The sequence below is a fragment of the Hetaerina americana genome, unplaced genomic scaffold, assembly GCF_022747635.1.
Source record: "Hetaerina americana unplaced genomic scaffold, ioHetAmer1.1.p SCAF_4, whole genome shotgun sequence".
Taxonomy (NCBI): Eukaryota; Metazoa; Arthropoda; class Insecta; order Odonata; family Calopterygidae; genus Hetaerina; species Hetaerina americana.
Window position 1 is genome coordinate 90716354 of NW_027286985.1, and position 24383 is coordinate 90740736.

The 24383-nt window shown below is 40.9% G+C and overlaps 1 protein-coding gene across 1 annotated transcript in view; it reads right to left on the reverse strand.

Annotated features, from left to right (window-relative positions):
- The window catches only part of mmd (disintegrin and metalloproteinase domain-containing protein mind-meld), a 997749-nt gene that overhangs the window by 95203 nt on the left and 878163 nt on the right, over positions 1-24383 (reverse strand). The window contains exon 10 of the mRNA XM_071590726.1: positions 23149-23295. Within this exon, the coding sequence (XP_071446827.1) occupies positions 23149-23295 (147 nt within the window). The remainder of the gene's footprint in view (positions 1-23148; positions 23296-24383) is intronic.

Below are 24383 nucleotides of genomic sequence, written 5' to 3' on the forward strand. Positions count from 1 at the left end.
AAGTCACCCCCGCTTGCTTTCTACGCAAGCACTCTAATTTCACGGCTTGGAATTTATCGGCCCACTTATTCTCCTCTCTAGATGACCTTCTCCGGCGCGGGCCACCGCCCTTCCATGTGACCTTCCCTCGAACGCGACATCAAAGAGACATTTTTCTCCTATTACCTCAATTAACCTCCCCGCTCAATTCTCCGATTCCCACTTAATCGGATTCCTGCTTTTCCCATCCCGCCCGAGGGTGGCCAAGGGGAAGGCATCCCGGAAGCGGCCGCCCCCGCCCCCGAGACAACGGTGCGGCCCGCCTCCGTCGTGACAAGAGACCGCAAGGGGCTAGAATGCCTTTGCCCCGTAGCGCCGCATCCGCAATTCCGGCGAATATTCCCCGCGGCCGGGGATCGCTCTCAGGAGGAGGAGGACCCTGGCTCTCCTGGATGCCGGCCCTCGTTTGTGGGGTCGCTGACGCGCTCGGGGAAGAGCGAGGGAGGGACTGCCGGGGCGAGGGGACAGGGGGGGGGGCGAAGCAGAGTCACAACTCCATTGGACACTGACGCAGACGAGGAAACTGGGAAAGCGCCGAAGGGAGAAAAATTAATAAGTGATTAAAAACGTAATGATTCCCGCTTAATAAATTTCAGTAGACAACTCTATTACAACATGGCTTCTTGGAAACGTAATCTGCTAAACATTAAATCAGAGATAAAATTAAATTGGTTAAGGGTACACAGCTGAAATTCAAATACAATTTTGAATCCAAAAATCTCAACACCCTTAAAGCGTAGAATTAAAAATTAATTACGTTTCAAAAAATGTTGGAGAAAAATTATTATAGAGACAAAAGGAAAAAATAAAAAGATATTACGCCAGGATCAATAGTCTAGGTTGGCTTTAAAATATTGCTCTTTCTGCTAAAATGAGTTAAAAAATAAGTGTACTCTAATGTCAGAAATTTTTGTGCGGGGTTTTGAACCTATCGTTCTTTGGTCAGTAGCAGGGCACTTTTACTGATCTGCTAATATGCCACCATCTTTCGAGATATTCATTAGAAATACGTATATCTGTGGTGGTGGTAACATCCTGTGAAAAGCATACGTATTTAGTATAATTACTCAAGGGATGTCTGCGTCATTACTTTAAATTATATATATCGTCGATTTTATTTCGATGATTTATTTGATAGACGCATGTGTGTTGGGGTGCATCAATTACGCAAACCGTCTATGGCACGTGGAGTTTTCCGGCTGTGAGTGGAGGGATTGAACCGGGGAGAAGGGTGTCCGAGGGAGCGGAAGCCGATTCGCTTCGATGGCGAGGGTCACCGACTTAGTGACGCACATTTCCAGTCCAGATGCCATGTCCTTTGATCAGCAGGGAATGAAACGGAATTAGCAAGAGGAGGCAAGTCGAGAAATTGTGACCTCTAAGCTACGAATCACTGCGTTATTTAGAGTTACTGGTGCCAAGAGATTGCCTAGGAGGAAGGGCGCAGGGTAGGCACTCGCGGCGGCGGCGACTAGGGAGACTTTTCCTAACTGAAGTATTTCAATTGCGAAACGACTCTCAATGAATGGGTTGTTTTTTTCAAGTACGAAAACAATAAACGACTGGAAATATCTTTTGCCGGGAACATCATTCACTAACACCACTGTCACGTGCTATGGAGTTGAAAAATTCGAGACGCTGTTCCCAAAATTATTGGAAGGCACTCAACCTACTTTTTTATTATTCCACACGCCCGAGTACCGTCCAGATTAGCTTCACCTGGAATGAAGGTTTGGACTTGAAAGCAGTTTGAGGATACCAACTCCAATTTGGAGTTGAATATCCATCACGGAAAGAGTAGCTCACGTCATGAAACAGGACAAAATTAAAATGATTATCCGCACCTAATTTAAAAATAATTATGTTCTTAAGATAAGCCGATGATTCTCAGCAGGATCTAAAAAATTATGGCTACAATCACATATTCATCTATTTCGAAGATTCTTCCTGAAACGCTGAATTAATGTTTAAGTTATTTTCCACGAGGATATTGAGTTGACATTATCACTATTCTCCCACCATTGACATTTAAAATTCACATAAGGAATCTATTTTGACTTGGAGTAAGCCAGGTTAACTATACTTTTGAGGAAAGGAACGATAGATGCAGCGGAGGGGTGGCAATGGTATTGGTTATACAGGTTTAGAAGAAGCGTAGTAAACATAGAGCAGGTGAGGGGTGGACTGTCATTTGTGAAGTAAAAGGTGAACCAACGAAAGTGGCCTATATTCAGAGCTAAAGGCCAATAAGTAATTATAGGAAGGATGAAATTGGAATGAATTAGAAGAAATAATTGCGGGTGTTCCTGGAAGAAATATTTTATAGTGATGGAGAATTAAATCGAGACAGTAGGCGAAGGAAGAGAAGGGAGTGAGTCGGGGGAGACCACGGTCTAGGAACAAGGAATGACTGGGGGAGAAATTAAGAATGGAAGCACCATGAACACTATAGGATATAAAAACCATAAACACAGTAATCAACCCGAAAGTCCGTTTGGTAGATGATGGTAGAGTTCACCCAGTACTAAGCCAGTTCCTACAGTACTAAGCCGGTTATGGTTTCCCGGGAAGATCTGGTACCCGAAAAATCACATAGCTTGGGTGGAGCTGTAGGTGCCAGAGAGGCTTGCTCGCGAATCGAACCTGGGCCGTCCAGTTAGTATTCCAACGCTCTAACCCTGGACTACCGCGTATTTTATATCATTATTTTGTCAAATGACGGTTAGTTTCCATTCCAAATAGGAGAAAGGCAAGGAAAGGGAAAACTACAGAGCAACCGATTTGATTCTCACGTACCCTCGGTACATTGAGTTCATAGGAACATTTGTACAATGGATGTATTTGTTTTTTTTCGTAGAGTTATAAAAGACATTTGATGGAGTGAGTATGGTAAAAAATTTTATAGGAGATAGGAATAGATTGTAGGAGCAAGCAATTTATCCGCAATGCGTACACGCCTCACATTGAGACTGCTGAGCTGCGTATGGTGGTTGGGAGTTTGCACGGGTAGTGTTAGGAAGAAGGGTAAGTCAGGGGTATCCATGATTTGCAATGATTATATGGAGATAATGGTTAGAGAGGTGTATTAAAAATTGGAGTTACGAATGCACGTCGGCGAAGAATTCATAGAATCAGGTTTGTGGAGCTCAGAAGGCGCAATCACTGCTGAGCGCATTAGAAACTCAAGTGTCAAAGACATGGCATGAGAATGAATGTATAAAAAAAAAGTTGTGAAGTTTTAGAGTTAGAGGGAGGATTATTCAAACTAAAGTGGGAGGGTAAAGCTAATGGAACAGTTTACAAATCCATAGGAGGAAGGAGTGATGGCTGCAGAGCATTTTAATTAGCAAAGGGATGTGGAAGGCTGTGTTATAGAGGGGAGGACGTTGGCAAAGCGAGGAAGGGGAAGAAATAGGATACGCATGTTAGACTAAATGAAGAGAGGAAGGTAATATGTAGGATTAAATGAGGGTTTTTTGTAGAGTGGGGTGTCAGTCTTAGTAGGCGAGGTTTGGAATCATAGCGGTATTTCGTGTGTCCATCCAAAACAAACAATCTTAAACGGTTGACTACTAAATAATTACTATTATAGCAGTCATGGATATGACTTTTTGACTGAATTGTAGGTATAAGAATCAGTGAAGAACATGAGAAAGCATGCAAAAAATATACGCATGCTTTTCAGCTGACAACTGTCATCTAAATAAAATATCTAGCATTACACCGCGTAATTTTCTTATGACCGAAATAAAGAAAGAAAGCCGGGATCTCACTTGAGGCGTTGTGGAAACATACCAAAGTTCCATACCTTTCTTAGAGTTATACTTCATATTTTAAAATACAGAAGCTCGATACTACGTGGCATGCAGGTCTCAATGACTCAATTAGGCCCATATAAGTAAATTAAAAATGTTAAAGCAAAAGAGTGTGATGAAAGACTGTGGAAATACCTTACGCATTCGACGTACTTGGCTCTTTCATAAAGAAAGTAATTACTTTTTTCATCATTTTCGGAAACAAAGTGTTTGGTGGAGCCTTGAAAAAAGACGGCTTTTACACTTGACTCCCGCTCGGTTTCGAATGCGTAAAGAAATAAACACGCTCCTCCCTCGCATGTCGTCGCATGGCCTTTTCATAACTGATTCCCTTCCAAGTACCATCTGAGGGCTCTTCACGCGATTAAAGCGAAATTTCATTTTTTTCCTTCTCCTCTTTCCTCCCCACCCGCCTCCCCACGCGATACTCCCTTTCGAGAGCTCCTCCCCTCTCCACCTCAAGTTTCTTTGGCGAGCTCCCCCGCCTCTCGGTCCTTTGCAATGTCGTGGCAATTCCCCCAGACGAACGGATAGCCCCCCTCCTAAGTCCCTCTCGAAAATAAATTAAAACTTTTGAGAACGAAAAGTTATTAAAGTGGGCCTACATATTTACTCGATTTTACAACTTTTCCTCATCGTGGATCCGAAACTATGACTTCCGATTGTATGCTACAGAAAATATCAGATACTAGGCAATTTTAATTCATAGGTATTTCGACGACCATCTGGTGAACGGGCACGAATTTCTATCAGTTCGTCCGGGACTATATGCCTCAATTGAATTCGTTAGAAAAAGCACAATATTTTGTCCCTCCCTTGTGCAGAAATAGTATTTGAATTTAGAATGAAAATAAATCTGTGACTCAAGCAGAAAAGAAATCTAGTGTTTTCAAATGACAAACGAATCCATTTGGGTAATTTTATTAAATTTTAATTTACACACATGCATTAGATTTTAATAAAATTCATCACCCGAAAATAATTAAAGCAGGTGATGCATATTTCTACTACAAACTACTTTTCATTCATACATATACGTATAGTATATTAGAATAGATAACAATTTTATGCAATTTTACGCAAGGTTTACCAGAAGCGGTATCGAAGAACCAAGTGGGGTAAAATTTCGAGGATTAATCGAAAGGTTGAAAATATGATGAATTATTATTATAGCAATATAATTCACAATGTTTTTACTCGATTTACAATCAGATATTTGAAATGTCGTCCCAACTTTGACAATATATATAAAAAAAAACAAAATCCCATTATTATTTCGAAGTCTAATAATGATGAGATTGTGTCTTATAGTTCCGTACCAGATGGAATCCTTTGGCAGGATCCTCATCCAACAGTATTCCCTTACCCTACGACGATTTCTAAGCAAGAATCTCCCGGAATACAAAAATGCATCCGATTCTCAACTCTTTGCGTTATTCGCATAAATCACCGTCGAATTTACCATTCCTCCTCTGTGCATACTCTCTGGACAAGTACCAACTTTCCTTTATGCTCTCAGTTCCCACTATTTCTCTCCCTTCCCTTAAAATTCATCTTTATTGTATGAACTCTGAATCGTGGTCTTCACTATAATCATCCAAGATTTCTTCAATTTTGTGCCAAGAGCTATTTCAGGGGATTTCAGCGGGACAAGGTGACTGAAGCTTTAGACATGATTTCCTTGAAAACTTAAGTTGAGACCGCGAGGCGCTTTGTACTCACCTGTGCCCCAGAACAACTGAGCATATCGTACCCAAGGTTCCACAGAATTTCGGAGGCAAGGGTTTCCAGGACGACTCACCGGTGCGGATTCCAGGCTGCTACCAGGAATCAAGGCGAACACGACCCTCATTCAACGAGTCCGAATCTCCTCTCCCGCCCACCCCTCGGGGCTGAAGTCCTCCCGGGCAGCTTCCCATCCGGTGGGAGCATGGCGACTGCGATCATCTTGCTCCCTTTCCTCCACCACGCCCCCTTCCCAACGCCTCCCCCCAAATGCTGTTCCAAAGCACCCCGAACGCCCACGTGACAGTACCGCTCACACCTAAAGACTCTCTGCCTCGCCCTCTTCGCGAACTTCCTCTCACTTCATGCACTCGACTCAATATTACTGGTACCTGTGGGACACGGAGAAGACGGCGGCCCAACAGGAGACATACGCGACACGTATGGGCATCCATTGCGGCTGCCTTTCAGTGAAGGGGAGATTTCCATCACTTGCGTGGAATTTCGTCGGACTTAGTACACAGAGAACATTTATCTGCTCCTCATGCAAAAGATCACGTGGTGCAAAATTGCACATTGCAATGAATGTGAGATTATTTGGAAGAGAAAGGGTGACGGATCGGACGAAAGGGGTCGAGGATTGACATCAGTTCGGCAATTACAGGGGTGGAAGGCATCCATGGTATCTGTGCATGCTTATCTACGTGCCCCTGACACGTGTACACACTTTTTTCTGAGTAAAGGGGTTGTAAATAGTACTGCGTCATGATGCCCGCGGATCATGTAGATCCCTCATATACGATGCGGGTCCCAATTCATATCGCTAATCCCAATTAATGATATTCATTATCCCAATATGCTTAAGGCCAATGATCAATGATTTGTACACAATTAGGAGTCTTGTTTCAGGGTACGAATAAAGTCGAGGAAGTTGACACAAGTAATTGATCATCTAAATGCATGCCTCACGGTATGGCTTTGAAAAATGAGGAAGGTAGTAAGATTATTATCCTGGTTAAACGTAATTATTTTTGTTGATACTGAAATACTGAGCTTATTTTACAATCAGCTCGATTATTCTCGCAATAATAAAGGAGTGTTTTTCACGATGTTGTTGTGAGTAAGATTCTCATTCGTCAGTAGTTTAAATATTGATATAATTAATATTCTCTAAGGTTCCAAAGGGGTGGATGGTAGATAATATCTTACGTAGAACAATATCATCAACAAAAGGGGTGATGGTGAACCAACGAAACATCGAAATTGCTCTAATCTTTTTCATACATTATTTGTATGAAATTCGGTACCTCTGGTACAAATTTAAAGTAAGTTTTTCCAAGCAATGTATTGGACCAATTAACAACACAATATAAAAAAGTTATGCGTTCTTAATGGGACCAAAGTACGGCCAAAGAGGAATAACATTAAAACCCATGAAATCCTACTTCATCTAAAATCGTAATCGATGAAAAAATTGGTCCAAATAAAATAAAGCTAGAGGTTGATCCTTGTATAAAGATAAAATTAATATAAATAGTCATGGCATTGGTAAAATAAGATAAACAGGGATTGCCAAACGTATTTGGATTAAATTTTAGTAGATGTTCGCTGAAAAATATATCTATTCGAGGAAAAATACTTCACTTTGTGGACCGTTGAAGAAATGAGACTATTCAAACACATTTCCTCACCTCAAATGTTGATTCTTGGTAAATTAACGCCTGGGAATATTAAATGAGTGTCAAGTTATTCGAATACTTTTCCATCTCCAAATAACATGCGTTCCGGTACATGGTAACTACACATGGTTAACGCAAGTAAACTTTGGCAATAAATTTTTTCATAGTAGGATGTACATTTTGATATCTGAATAATGATATATGTATAACCGTGCACAATTGTGATTCCATTATAAGCGATTTTTCCGGTCACTCAGCAATGGGCGAATCGCGCGAGCGATGACACGCACAGACATGCTCGCGCGCGCGCCTGCCCGGGCCCCCGGCGGCCTTCACTCCGCCTCTCGCCCCAATGATGCTTCCCGCTCCACGAAGCTCTTCCCCTCACATCATCATTGCCCGGATGCCTCATGTCTAGGGCCCTAGAGACGCTCGCTCTCTACTTACTTCAACCCCCGCCTCCCGCTCGCAAAGGCCCCGCCCGCCTCCTTCCCTCTGCTCCCCGTTCCTTCACCGCCCCCGACTCCCCTGACCTCTTCCCGGCCCCCCACCCTCCTTCCGCCCAAGGAGCTTTCGACAAAGCCTTGGGACATGGCTTCCTGTTGGCTCTTTGACTCGTGGATCAGTTGCCACACACATCAGAGACCCAACAGTTGGGCTTACCATGGTAACCAGACGGCATGAAGTGGCACGGAGGAGGGCCGTGAGGGGAGGGCATTCTTCCTTTAAGCGGGTCGAGGAAGGGGTTAGGGCTGGGGGATGGGCGGGCGGCTGCTTCCCTGGAAGGAGTTTCGGAGGAGGAAAATGAGGAACCCGACGGTGAGGGAATAAGGGTTTGTAGCTGAGTCGTGGTTGGATTGCAAGACGAAGCGGCCTAAGGGAGGAGTTGAATCGACGATTGGAAATTGCGTGGAGAGGTGCCTGGTGCATGGAGAATGGCAAGGGAGAGTAATCCGTCTTGAGATTGGTTTGACGCAGCTACCCGTCCAGTGCCAACTATTGCGAATCTCGTGGCATTGCGATGATCCTTGCCTGCGATCCCCGATATCGATCGCTATCCCCCTCCCTCCCTACCTTCTACCCTACCTCTCTCTAACGTCTTCCACCTCGTGATCAGCAAGCGTAATCAAACAACAAGCAGGCAGTGTGCATAGATGCTGCTTTAAGAATTCAATTCGAGTCTATCGTCGTCGTAACTCCATGGAGGTCTAACTGATCGTTCTTCCTCCGAAAGGGATTATATGTGACGGTAAACAAGCGATACAAGGCTAATCGTGAAATTACGGAGAACAGCGATGACAAGGAAATTTTAAGGCAGCCGAAGAATGTCGTTTTAACATAGTTATTAGGTGGTATTCGAAGAATGAGGGTGGTCATGGAATGAGAGGCTGTTGGAGGAAGAGAAAATTAATGAAATTATTGATTTTTAATATCCTTTGGGGATAAATTGAAGGGGATAAGTTTTAGGGGATAAATTGAATTTACATAATATGAATTGATCGTGGATTGAGCGAGTGAAAATAGTTCCACTACGAATTATTTTGCGGTGATGGCATTCAAACTGGGCACATCCCATCGACGCTGGCAAAAATTCAAACATGAGCCTGTTTATGCGGAATTGCACATTATAGAAAACCAGCAATGAGTAATTACCTACTGCGTAAGTTGTTGACTTTGAATGTCTGCAAGGAAGTTTCCACGCCGAAGAATGCACTTTTCTCTTGTGTTTTGCAAACGATCCAAAATCGTGCATGCGCTAAATTTTAATTCTCCATGATAACGGTAGAGATCCTCTCAAAATTCAAATTTTTACCTTTTTTATGGAAATGTGAGCTTATTCTGGCATAGAAAAAAAACCGATGTGCTTCGGAGGTGCTAACATATTCAAGTAGTGAGTTAGATTCCTTTCCTCTAAGTATTAAAGAATTCTTTATTCTGTCGTAGCGAATTGAACGTGACTGCTCTGGTGAGACAGGGATTCCAGTTACATAAGAGAGAAGAGAGAGAGAGAGAGACAGCATAGCAGAGCGCGTTCATTGCAGACAGACATCGTTTGCGCCCAATGGCAAAGGAGACAATTTTTTTTTCAGCGACGCTGTTAGACTGCACTCGCAAAAAACGCCTTTCAAAGTGTCCACACGTAAGAAAAAGCAGCACCTCGGCGTCGCCTCCAAGCGCGAGCCGTTGAAATGATTACACCTTCCAAAACAATGCATTTTCGCGGTGGTTTTTTTCCCTCGAATGCATCGATCCGTGGCTATTCTCGCTCTCCGCTCAAACGACCTATTTCGTTTTGTTCCCTTCGGAGGGGGGTGGGGTAGAGGGCGGAGGGGTGGAAAGGGAGGGGGGGTGGATGGGGCGAGAGGGAGTGTTGGTCGACACGGGAATTGTGTTGTGGAGCCATTAACGGCAGCTGCGAAATTATCATGGGACTAAACAACGCACACTTGTGGTGTCGTTCCCCTGTTTTTCAGTTCCTCTCCACCGGCAACTTCCTAGAACTCAGACGAGAATGGTTGGGGAGTTTAAAAACTCTCTTTTGAGGGCCAGGGCTCATTGAGGGGAACAGGAGAGATGTGGAGGGACATGGGGGAAAAGAAGAAGTGGCAGATGAGTTGTGGAAAATAGAACGCAGTCAGGACGCTCACTCTATAAGCTTGTTGTGAGGAATTTCGGTTCTTATGTTACACGAGGGTACGGAGAACATTTTGATTTCCTTCAAGTTTCTTTTGGAACAGGATAACAAACGTATCACGTCTCAAATATACCAATCTAAACGAAAGGATTATATTTTATGAGTCATGAGAATTTGCTTGGGGAAAATATTAAAAAAATATATGAGATGAAAAATGGAAAAAAAATTACATAGATTTCCAAAAGAAAAAAGTCGATTTTGAAACAACTTTGTTAACCCATGCAACGTCCTTGAGTATTGTTACCAAAATGATGACTGCTTCTCCATATGTAACCACTTAAAATTCAAATGGATCAAATTGCTTAGAAAACCGCTGGAAGGATATATTGAAGCAATGATATACCAATTTACAACAAATGGCATCATAAACAAACCCTTGATGATGCAGAAAAGATGAGCTGAAATTAAAATGCATATTTTTCAAGCGAAAAGCAAATGTAAAAGCTTGTTATCCGGACAATGATTTCCCATAAGTCTTCGATTTCTCCTTTTTGTTCGTTTTGATCTTTCAATTTTTTAGCCCAAGCTATTCGAGTTGGTTACGTATTTCGTTTTCTTCGATGAGAAAATTATTTTATACGACATTTATCGTTCGTGAGAAAAAATCCTTTTAATCAAATTGTACCTAAGAGATAAAGTAAAACCAATTGGCCAACAAAGGGCAGGGAAAACTGTTTTGCGCTCCCATCCCATTGAGCAAATTCTCATGCCCAATCTTGAAGCCGAAGTTCCCGCCTGAAGTTGTCTGGCCTACATAGACAATCCTCATTGAATGAAACTTTTACCTCCTTCCTCTAGCGGCCTAATTCGGGCAGAGAGAAAAATGATAATTCGTCCGAAAATAAGCTTAGCGAGCGCATATATATATATGTATATATATATATATATTCGGGTTAATACCTGTGTTTATGGTTAAATTTATATATATATACATGTATATATATATATACATATACACATGTGTATATATATATATATATATATATATATATATATATACATATATATATATATATATATATATATATATATATATATATATATAAACATATATATGCACACACACATGAACGTAATTTAAGGATATGAACGAATATATGGATTAGAATTTAGGGGTTTAAAGAATATTATATGAAAAATATTTCCTGGGAATAAAAGAGTTAAAGAGTTAGACGGCCGATAAATATGGAAATCGCCAGAATAATCCCCACGCTAAAGAGAGGCAAGAGGTAATGGTTTAATGAGGAATAAGAAGAATATCCAAATTGCCTCTCCAATGAAATGACTATTTTCACATCATGTAATCTTTGTTCAAGAAGTCTAGGATGGTAGTATTCAAATGGGTGCCCTATTTAATCACACAATAAGGAGGAGGAGAAATACAAAATGAACCACTAATTATGATCTCAAGATAGATATGAAAAGGATCCATAGAGATTTGCAGGGATTTCTAACATTTACAACTGGAAAATAAGTGAATAGTGTCAAAATAAAAGTTTGTAAGTCCACATATATAAAATAAACTATTTAATCCATATGTATAAAATAGACTAATAATTTTTAATTAGGAAGTGGATTTATAACGTTTCATTTTTACATTAATCATCATGTAAAAATTCCACAAAGTTACACCCTACGATTAATTTTGGGAAAAAGATAATCAATTGATTAAGGCGCCCAGACTTATGTGTACTTGTTTTTATGCATGCACATTTATTTATTAGATAGAGAAAACTATTTGACAGTGTTAAAAACAAATGTGTCCTTTATGAAGGAGCATAATCTCTCACATTTTAAACTTCATAACTCGCTAAACCTCAGAGAGTGAAATTGTCTCTTTAATTTTCTGTTGCATGAGAGTCAATACAATGAATGCTTCATACTGCTTCTGAACTTCAGCACAAAAGAAAGAAGTGAACTGACGTCTCTTGAGAAGTGCAGCCATGCCTATACCCGATGTTAGATCATCACCAAGCCACTTTCCAGGATCTCAACAAAGGGAAAGTTCGTACCCAACCACGTTGAAACAGATGCCAAGGGGACGTTTTGATATTTATCTGGTTTTGCAAAGATTTTTTGCTTTGGCAAGCATTATTAATTTACTCTTGTGGAGAAACTACAAGTGGAAACACTGCCGCGATTCAATTATTCCGTAGCAATAAAAGTATTCATCATTCATTTGGAACTCGTCGTTAGATGAAATTTTCCATAATTCACATCAAGTACTATCTGTCTGGTGCATGCCTACTGGGCCCATTGTTCACAACTTTTCATCGTTTATTTTGCTTGTTGCAGCTTTTAAAACGAGAGGGTGCTTATTTGAAGCAATCTGAACTGAATATCATTGGCGTTTCGCGATTTCAACAACAAAATTCCAAAGATTGACAGGGTTGTAGAACGAATGAAAAATTGAGCCTTTAAACTATGGAAGAGGCTTATGTAGAGGATAATACACTATTTTTTATAATCAAGTGTTGTATTCAAGGGTCATGCAATTAATCAAGCATATATTAATTTGAATTTATAAAACAGGAAAAAATAATATTGAAGTAAGCGAAGTTTTATGGTTCGTAAAATGCAAGTAATGTAGGTAAGGGATTTTAGGAGTTGGTGATGAGCTCACTCCACTCGAGTCAATGCAGTCGACTCTACAAAGAGAGACGAAAGCGGGACTTCTCTCTCTCTCTTCTTTTGATTACGGGTGAAGTATTTCGAATAATACAGAGGACTTATTATTTCATTCGCTAAGTAACTTCAGTAGACACAGATGATGGAGGCAGATGACGTTCTTGAAAATATGAAACTATTACGTTAAATAGAACTTACTGAGAGACTAAGAACACTTCTATAACTTTCGTGAAGTGCACTTGGGAATGAAATTCTAAAAGATATTTCCATGGGAAATATCTTTTAGAATTTTCCATTCTAAAAGTTATTTCATCCGAAAATAGATTTTCATTACCAAACAGCAGTTGGTAACTTTTTCCGAAATACTTCCGTCTGCTGATCCACGCGTGGGCGGCACCGTGGACCGCCACGTGGGACTTCGGCAGGGGTCGTTCATTATCGCAGGGCCGTCACAAATCGGGGACAGCAGGCGCAAAAACTGCCCAGTCTCGACCACGGTGCGCGTGTTCCTTGAACTCGGGTTGCAGTCTTTTCCAAAAGTTGCAATCTTTAGGTACTGAGACAAAACATAAGATCCGAAAAAAAATTTCCCTAAGTTTAAGGGTGAATACTTTGGCCAATACAATTATTTTCAGTGTGATCCATGCCAATTTCAGTCTCTCTTATCGCCGGGGCACTATCTTATAGGGAGAACACAAATATGATGCAAGAGCATAATTTCGTCATAATGCAAACTCTGCTAATCAAGATGTGTTCAACGACGGCTTACTATTATCATAGAGCACCTAAGTATTTTATGGACGTTAGTTTCAGGTTGTGCGAAGATACTATCCGGTATTAGAAACCGCGACCCTCAGGTTAGCAGCTAAATGCACCACTCATTGAGCTATCGCAACAATATTTCTAATAATATCATATTACATTGCCTTAAACATTTTCAGATAAATTAACCCTCTTAAATTTCGGTCCAATGAAATGCTCATTGAAAATCATTGAATACGTTACAGAAAATAAAATTCTAGCCTCAGACCTAAAGCAAAAATAATAATCATTATAATGTAATTATGATCTAAATATAATATATTATAAGTTCAACAGATTCAGGCTTGAGGTCGTGGAAGTTTATCATAATGGAATAAGGACAATTTGCACTTTTCCACAGTTTAAAAACTGTGGTAAAGTGCAAATTGTCCTTATTTCATTATAATATATTATTCAATTAAGGTGAAATAATCATAAAATGCACTGCGTTAAAGATATAATTACATTATTTACGGGTGCACGAGAGAGTTTATCATATTTTCTACATTTCCGTTACTTGGTGGTGCTTTGACTAAATTAGAATTCGAGCGTATTTGAAAATATTTTTCTAAAATATGCCGTCAAAATTAGGAGCGTCTTATGCCTATGGTGGCTTAGTTACCAGAAATACGGGACTACCGTTTCAAAAGATTTACGTGGTGGTTTTCATTTTAATAACTCAGAGAAAATACAAACGACTCTATTGGATAAAAAGTAAGGGAAATATATGAGTCGAAAAAACCGATATATAAAAATATCGATATAAATATAAGGCTAAAAAATTTCGCGTGTAGCACCGTTAAGAACATCTATGACTGTGACAAGGTCGTGCGGATACGGTGAATGAATTCTGTCCCTAATATTATGAACGAATTTTTTCGGGAACAGAGCTTAGTTTGCTTAGCTCAAATGTTTCACATTCTGGCTGAGCAAACTCTGCTCTGCGGCTGGCTGTCACACATCTCAATACCCGTGGACCGCACTCACGACAGCGTCCCCGGTCGGTCTCCAACGCCGAGGCCAGCCAGACTCCCTCCTTCCTTCCGCGAGGGAGAGACTTCATAACCCGCGACTTTACCCTACTACGCTCACTGGTTAAATTTACCCTTTGTTCACGTACTAAGACGCTGTTGCATCTTTTCTCCGTAATTTTATTTCCACGGGCGTAAAGAGGAAGAATAAGCCAAGCTCAGTGGCCTCGTTGTTTGACAGAACCATCGGAGTAGCCTCAATCTCCGTCGAATTATCCCTGCCGTCGAAGGTCCCTCGAAATTGACCCTTTCACTCTCTCTTTGCACAAAAATTCTCACCCCCCTACACCATATCTCTCCAACCACGGAGTCCCGCTCCTTTCTCCCCTTTGCCATGAATGCGTCCACGTAAATCGTTCGTTCCCACGGACGCCGAATTTCCTTCCTTACGGAAAAACGCTCCCACTCACCCCCCTCTCCCCTCCGCCCCACGCCCTCCACCACCAACCCAACCCCACTCCCCTCTCCCTTCGCACTCGGGAGAAATTCTGCCGAGCCACCTCAGCTGGAAAGTGCCTTTCACTCAGTGAAATTCGTTTACGGAAGGGAGGGAAGGGCAAAGGTGGCTGTGCACCCCCGGTTAGGAGGTCAGGGGAAGGGGGGGTACCCGGGGGCGAGGCCAGGGAGGAAGAGGAGTTAGCGGCGTGCGAACGCGGCAGAAATCGCCCCTTGCCTCCTAGGAAAGGGGAGGGGGGTGGCAAGCGGGGCGCGAGACCCCTGGAGGCATTCTGACACTCTCGGTGGACTTCAGCGCTTTACACGTAAGGCTTAGAATATGAATCCTTGGCGGAAGCAGTGTAAGATTCAGACGCGATAGCGTTTCCATAGTTCAGTTCCAATGATATTCCACTCAATTCTCAACATAAATATCGGTAGTCATTGTTTAATGCTTCCCGCATGAGTTGAGGTCAATAACTCTGGTAAAATCTTGTTTCCTACAGTGATTGTCTGCACGTCGTGATATCTGTAATTCTAGTCAAAGACATTCCTCCTGATCATTGCTCTCCCATAAGAAGCCCAAGGGCCCGAGGAGAGATATTCAGACGACTATTTGAGATTGACTAAGTCGACCATGATGGGAAAACCTCTACGCACGCATGCACTCAATCTTATGAGAAATGATTTCCGACGCGTACTGGCTCCCCGCAGAGGGAATATTTTTGGAATAAGGTTCCGTGCGTAGATGACACAGAGCCGAAGTTACTGAATGCATTAAAGCGAAACTATAAACTGCAGAAAAACATTTATATTTTAGCCTAAGAATCCTTTCATAGGGAACGTAATAATAACAATCATAGTTGAACAGGGAAAGATTGTGCCTGCTTAAGGAGACGGTCTCATTGCGTCGCGGGTGGGTTCGGTCGGATGGGCATGGGGCTGGAGGCGCGCCCCGTGAACGGAATGTTTGACTGCCATTTGTAAAGCCTCGGGAGGCAGAAAAAGTACGCTCTATGCTTTCGAGTGAATAGCTTTGGTCAACTGAAAATTTATGGGAACTTATTTACTCTACGCTGCCAAAGTGCAGACTCCATCAAGTTCTGCGAGGGCGTGTAAATTTTTCCAAAAAAGCTGAAGATTAAATATGATAGTGTGTGTGTGTCTATATATATATATTTATATATATATTTATACATATACACACATATTTTTATATATACATATACACACACACACACACACATATATATATATGTATATATATATATATATTTATATATATATATATATATATATATATATATATATATATATATATATATAAATATATATAAACACACACACATACACACGAGTCCCCTCCCTTACTTTCATTTGGAACACTTACATTTGTGGGTATCGACGTTATTACATCAATAAAAGTGTGCTGGTAATATTTTAATTCTATTTACATATAATTAATTATATATATATATATATATATATATATATATATATATATATATATATATATATATATATTTATTTATAGAATTAAAATATTACCAGCATACTTTTATTGAGGTAATAATGCGGATACACAGAGATATAAGTATTGCAAATAAAAGTAAGGGAGGGGACTCGTGGTTATCGTAACCCCTGGCCGATGGATACTCAAAACTCGAAAAAGAATCCCGTAAGGTAGACTCTATTCGTTAATTAACCGTAAAAACTCCTCTATTCCAGAGCAAAGATGTGGCATGTGCGGAGAAGCGGGGGGATCAGGGCAGTTAAGCCCGGAAGGAAACGCGGCGCCTTAAGCGGGAGGGCAGCTCTGTCGATTCGGCGCTTCGAAGCATCATGTCGGCACGGTGCTTCGTCCCCTTCGGGTATGTGTTATTTACGGTCGAGCGGATCCTGCCTTCCGCATGCCCGCTGCACCTGTGACCCAATGTGCTGCAGCTCTCGAGTCCCTTCCTACCCCATCGTCCCCCATCTGCAAAAGTCGGGACGGAAAAGAGGGAGGGACGATGGGGGAGAGAGCGACGGCTGACTCCTGAGGTCTCTTTTTGAGGTCCATCGACTTTTATGGCGTCAGACAAGGAAGAGTATTCTAATGCTCCATAAAAGTGAAACGGCCGCACACACTCAATTTAGACCCCGTTCCTGTCTCTGTTTCACCCTTAGAGAATAAGACCTCTACGAATATTTTTATAAATGAAAGCTTTTCTGATTTGCGGTTTTCCGTGGCAATAAGATGTCCTCCATGCGACGTTAATTGGAGGTGTATTTTTGATCTAGCCATAGCTGTCAAATATTTTAGAAGGAATTCATCGAAGTTCTCACAAAACTTTCACCTAGGTGTTTAATTATTTACTGATAAAGGCGATGAGGAAAGAATTAAAAAAAAATGTCAGAAAATCCCTGACGAAAAATTACCAGGTTTTATTTCTCTCTGTTCATACAGGTATTAATGCGGCAATTACTAATATAGTGCGTCCTATTAAGCTTAAGGCATTTCCTAGCACACTGATGCGGTTTATTTAAACTACGGACAGACTGTATTACGGATATTGAAACCTGAGAACGAAAGGGTTATTCATAAGAAAAAGTTAAGACTTCCGATAAAATTAATAACGTCATTTCATTGACCATTTCTTTGCTTTATGACTAAATCGATTGTTATTTTTTATTTGTCATTATTTGAAAGTTTAAGGTATTTTTCTCTGATATCAGGGACACCGCTACATTTCTAGATCTTACCTAACCCTATGTAAAGATTGAATTAATTAAACCCATGCATCACTGCATTTGACCTTATTAATAAAATTAAAGCCTAGTTGTTCAATTAAGTTGAATTATCGTTCAAAAAATGTGTGCTGTTGCAATAAATAGCTGAATATTCAATCGAAACCAGAAACAGCTCAAGAAACGATCTGAAAAATGACGCCTACATTTGCCAGGCTCAGAGTAAACCTTCGGGCCTGTCGATGAACATTGCATTTGAGGAGGGGAAGGTCTATTTAAAAACTCTTGTATGAGTGGATACTTTAAAAAATTGAATTTTTTGAGCAATTGAACAATAGGCATTGAAAACTGACTTCTGGATCATATTATTGTCAATTCTCTCTGGCAGTTGAATTGTTTCGTGACTTGTCTCATAATATCTTAACTGAGGAGCCACATCACTCGTATCATTTGATAGTATGGAGGCCCTCGCAATGAAGTCCCTCGATGTTACTTTGAGTTTACATGAGCTTTAACTGTAGAGCCACGTCGAATGGAAAACGATCGGTAAGCCATAATTATAACTGATTTCGGCGCTTGTAATTGATTAGCAAAGCCTATGATGGCTAACTCTGTTAAGATGAATTCAAATCAAATGAATGAAAGGAAGATGAAAGCATATAAAATTTAAAGAAAACCAAATGGTACAACCAGATAATGTGGAGACAATTGCGAAATAGTAATCCCAATAGCTATGTGTAACGTATTTATATATTGTAAAAATTCTCAATTATAAAATTATTCAACTCATAATCATAATTTACTATGACAGAAAATTATTTTTTTAAATCGTATTGTGCAATTTTTATACATATTAAATTTAAAACAGCACCTATCGCATTTGATCAAAAACCATTGTAGCCCTCCTCGTAGCAATATCAAAGGAATGCGGGGTGCGTGAATTGGAATCCAATACTGCGTTGTGTTCATTGGCTAAAAATGAAAATGTATCCAACGAAACATCAACTCAAGGACTTGGGTTAACTATCATTGATGACCTCTAAGTGCCCAATTCAATTTTCTGAGGTACCTGTTATGGCAAGTGAAATGCACAAGTTATTGCATATACAGTGTATTGTACAATATAGCAAGCAAACTGATAGGATAGCTTCAAGTATGAGCAAAATATTTTACGTTGAGTAATGAGAGTTCGACTCCGGTTGGTTTCCAAAAGTGTGAGGATCGATGGCGCATGTCAAACGTCTACCAGATGGGAACTATCCCAAGTGTTCACAAATTTCAGTCTTACAGAAAAAAGAAGATTTCCATCGCTCAAAGTGAAAACGATGAGAATAACTTCCAAAAATGCGTATAAACTGACCACGGTGCAGAACTGAAAGAAGCGTACCACACGTTGAGTTCTTGTCGGATGTCTGCCATCTCTGGCCATGCGAATCCCTCCATTCTACTGTCACAACCAACAAGACGAACGGAAGCAAATGGTGATTAAGGGACTGAATCGAGCGACTAAAATGGAGAAGTCAAAAGACATATGGCCAGAGAGGTTTTCGCTCTGCTACAGACCGCATTGATTGTCAAAGACAATGTTTAGAATGAGATTCGTTTCCTCTGGCAATACCACAATGTCATTGGCAATGCTGACAGTTATCGACAGAGTCATGGACGAATATTTGTCCACTAAATCAGGACCCCGAGTGCATTTCAATATCATTGAAATTAAATAGAATATACATAGAATACCTTACGCTAAAATGACAGCCTTGGTGAACACCTCAACCTTTTTGCCTCTCATTAATTAACATCCTGCAGATACAGTAGGTCTGCTCTGGGAGGAGAGGGCTCGCATTTTCATTAACAAAAATAATTACTAAATGGAGAGAGCTATAACCAGGGCTCTTATTAACATAAACATTTGCTGGCTCAGAGAGTCGAACGGAGCCTTGAAGGAGGTGGCAAGGGTGGGTGGCGAGGAGGCATGGGGGATGGTGAGGGGCATGAAAAAGCGCTACCCCAGCGGCGGGAGACGAGGCAAAGAGACCCGGGTGCGTTTGAAGGCCTTCCGCCGTCTCTGAGCGAGGGGGAGCCGCGCGGACCCTTTCTCTCTGCGGGTGCACCTGACTGTCTTCCTCCGGGAGAAGTTGGGATAAAGGCTGTCGTCGGCGGGAAGGAGGTGGGCCCGAGACGATGGGACATTCCTCCATGCTGTGTGAGGGCGCCGCTCGCTCTGTGAGTCTTCAAAAGAAAAGCGGGCGGATATAGGAAGACCCACCCGGGAGGGGGGCGGGCGAAATGGGCGTTCCGGTGCCTGACGCGGCGAGGTTCCGGGGGCGGTATTCAACAAGGCCGTGGCGGGTGGAGAGAAGAAGAATTTGTCAACAAAGAGGTGTCGATCGGGGGAAGAATGATGGGAGGAAAAATGTGGGTGGGTGGGTCGGAGAGGAATGGCTTCGTCCAGGCGACGGAATCATAGACTCAAGAGCCCGGGGACGGAGAGAGGGATTGTGGGAATAAGAATGCATGCTGCAATCTTTGAAGGGAAAATACCTTAAAATTTCAAGGAGTCGGAAGAAGAAAAAAATCGCCGAATGGGGAGAGAAGTGCAGTCCTTTTGGAGGGAGGGGAGGATGAAAAGTTTTATTTTTAAGGCTCACGCTAGAAAGGATAGCTTTTGCATTGCAGCCGGGAAGAATTTGGGTGAAAACTTTCCTCCTCTTCCTTAACGAAGAAATATTTTGGCCTTCTTCGTCGGGGTCTTTTTACCGTGTCGGCTATTTTGCGATTTGAGAGGTCAAGGAAAGAATATCTGCGCGCTAGTAACGAATATGAGGAGATAAACCGCGTTCTAATAGCTTCTTCCCTTTTTATTTCCAATTATTCCACTTTCTTCAAGTGATTATTGGAGCACAGCCAAAATGCAAAAAGCCAGACTCGCACTGGTGCGATCAAAGGTACGCCTGCGATTGCAGTCTCTCCTGATTCTGCACGTAGGAAACACAACGGTGATCGCTGTCCGACATTTTTAAGTGCAGCGAGAAAATACGTGTATGACAATACCCGAAAAAAATACACCAATGACTCAATGTGGTACAACATTTTGTTTTTTTTTACTACGAGGATAAATATGCCCGTATATTGAATTTTGTGTGACGGAATCACTTGCCAAATATGTATTAATAGGATTTTGGATTACAACAATAATAATATTTAGATAGCATAAACATTTTGCTTGACGTTTTACCTTCACTCTCTGGTTACATCGGAACTCATCTTCTTTTACGAACCGCCAATGAAACGATAGCATTTAAGTTTTCCGAATATTTTCTTAACATAGCATAGCATTCATTGACTTTTCAAAGGCGCTTTGACTTTAACGCTACAGATATTTCATATATATATATATATACATATATGTATGTATGTATGTATATATATGTATGTATGTATGAATATATATATATATACATATATATATACATATATATTATATATACATATATATATATATATATATATATATATATATATATATATATATATATATATATATATAGTCGCGACTGTGCGGGATAATACAAAAATGGGCACAGTATTTTTGAATTTCATAAAAGTCTTCGAAAGAGTCAGACTTTTACTGATATACGCACTTAAACGCCATGGTATCATTAAGAAAGTTGGATTTGAGACTTGTCATGTCGTAAGAAAATTGCAGATATCGATATATACTCAACAGAGGTAGATTTAACTATGGGCGCCCCTCAGGGAGGTATAATAGCCCCCTTTATTATTATTTAGTTACTCCCAATACTATTCTTAATATGCATTAATGACTTAAGTTTACGGGTTGGTAGAAACCTTAGTCAAGTAGCATAAGACATGGATATATCAGGGAAATACGGAGCCTAGTAGAATGCGGGCTACTCGATAGCAAATTAGACAAAATATCGAATTGATGCAAGGGATCGAGATAAGAACTGAACTCAAGCAAATGGGCAGTTCTGAAATTGTGTAGCAAAATAAGTGATGAACAGGAATAAATTATTCTATCGAGGGTTCAGTGTCAACTACAGCAGATCAAGTTAAATACGTACTTGGGGATAGTACTAATACCACGCTTTGTGTGCACATGTCAGGAGAATATGCGGATCTTCCTTGAAGAAACTCGGCTTCACTTAACGGGTTTTGGGCAAATGTAATGCGATAGTTCAAAAGAGGCGTTAATTCGCTTTAGTTAGGCCCCATTTGGAATGCATCGCAAGCATTTGGTATCCCTGAGAGAAATAGTTGATATAGGAATTAGATTAAGTTCACAGAAACTCTAACTGAGTTCGAGAAAAACTGAGTGTGACAGATATGCCATAGGAATTAGGTTGGTAGCTACTAGAGACGCGAAGAGAGCAAGCGAGACTTAAGGCTTTTAGCACGGTACAGGACAAACAAGTTTAACTATGATACAAAAGGAATTATTATGGCCGCAATCCATTTTGGTAGGTTAGACCATGCGGATAATACAAGGGAGAGAGATTCCAGGGCAGATACATATTAATATTCACTCTGTCCTCGAATAATTAGGATTCATAATAGTAAAAAGTTAAGTCACATTAGAAATAAAAAAAATCGAATTGCAACCGAGGACAAGATTAATCGTTGCGTAGGTATCTAAGTGCATTTGTAGGTGTATGAGGTTGTTTATATAAGTGGCTTTGTTATGCCTTTGCGTGTTTGTAGGTTAAAATGAGTTTTAAATTAATATGTATACTAATATGTAGTTGCATTCAATTTAACGGATGATATCCTGACAAACTACCGCCACACGCCCCAGTGACGGCTTGAGGGGTAATGTGTAGATGTAAATAGATATGGACTAACTGCCAATTTTACATCCCATGAAAATGTGTCGATAGGATTATTGGTCAATAAAATTTTATATTACTATCCTTAGATCATTTATAAGAACGCATGAGCACATACTTTGCAATAAACATTCGACACATATTACCCAATAGACTCAATATTAAACAATCATGAAAACAGCGTATTTTTATTTTAAACCTAATGAGCAAAATATAATTAGGAATTCCAACTGCTAACGAGCATTAGCTTAACTGTAACAGATTATACAAAATATATAAACAGTGGAGAATACATGTATATATTATTATGACTATATTTCCCTCATCAGCCAGTTATTATCACTTCATTTTTATTTCTTGTTAATCTATATGCGACGAGGGTTTCTTAATCACCCGAGAAAAATTATTGTGAGAATCAAGATCACACTGGCAGCGTGTTGTTACAGCTATCTTTCAATACGCTCCGTCGCATGTACTAGCGTGTGTGCAATGGTCCTTTCGCGTAGATTATAGCCTGACTTTTGTTCGGAACGTGCGCTGAAATTCAGGCAATGTATGGGTGACAAATAGGGCCAATTTATCTCGCCTCCGACGAGGAGGGCAACAGCAAGGTTTTATCGATAGGCGCCGTCCGCTACCATTAATTGCAAAAGTGGCGGTGAAGCTGCGCGCTCTTCGGCGGGGAGCCTTCACCTGTCGGGTGGAACACGAGCTACTCACCGAGAGGTCGCCGCCGTAGAACGGGTGGATGACGAATGTCTCGTTGCCGACGTGGATCACACCGGAGACTCCGTTGCAGGTGTGGAAGGCGGCCGTCGCGCCCGGGTAGTCCTTCACGGTGCCGTGGTAGTAACAATGCTCGATGTCCTGCGGAAGGAAAGAGCAACACAGGGGGGTTACTTCAGAGGTAAATGAGGAAGGGAGAAAGATGGAACCAGTGCCCATGGGTTATTGCGCCGAGGCCAGGCATGATTGTGGCCAAATTCTCATATCACGGTAATTTATACCCAGGGGTAAAGATCACGACGTGAAGTAGGAATAAAACATCGATTACGTCTAATTCACATTCCGAAACACTTTTAAGCCGTGATCACGTGAAAATCAATCACACCCAAATATAACAAGCTGCTCCAATTAATGAACATATCTAAAGAAAGCGCTTTTCAATATAGAGACACAAGTAACTCGTAGAATGCAACATACACACACACATCTGTATGTACATGATGTAGATGCCCTCACGAGAGCAATATAACACTTGGACGGCACAATAGAACACAAAAATATAAATAGAAAACACGGGTAAGGACTCTCACATTTAAAAGAAAATTCAAACTTTCGGCCTTCTCTTAGGCTTCTTCAGGTAACACACAATACATATACATACACACACACAAATACACGCGCATAATTTTAGAGGGTGCGTTAATATAACTTCCTTTTTCAAAGGGATTTTGTATTATAAAAAAGGAAGTTTTTTGCCGCACCATGTATATAGTATAATTTTAATTTCGATTGTTTTCGAAGGCACTGAGGTAATTATTTTGATTCAGTAGCCGTTTGCCCGTTGGCGAACGAGGATAGGAACGCCCGCGAAAATCGTTGCGAAAATGCGAGGTGTAAACTGTGATTGGAGCTTCGGGCGTAAAAGGATCATTAGATGCCTAAATTTATCGGGATTTGTAGGTTCTTTATGGACCAACAGGAATGAGGGAAGGAACGGATAGACAATGCTGTCAAGACTTAATTAATGGTCACATGAATGTTCACTATGAAGAGCGCAGTGGCAGGCCCAGTAAGAAGACCGATGATATAGTTCAACATGCCGACCAAGAACTGCGATATGAATGCATTTGACGATAAGTACTCTGGCTGAAACGTTTTCTCTTGTTGGAAGCCGTATTATATACACGGTTGTTACGGAAAAGCTCAAATATCAACAATTGTGTGTAAGG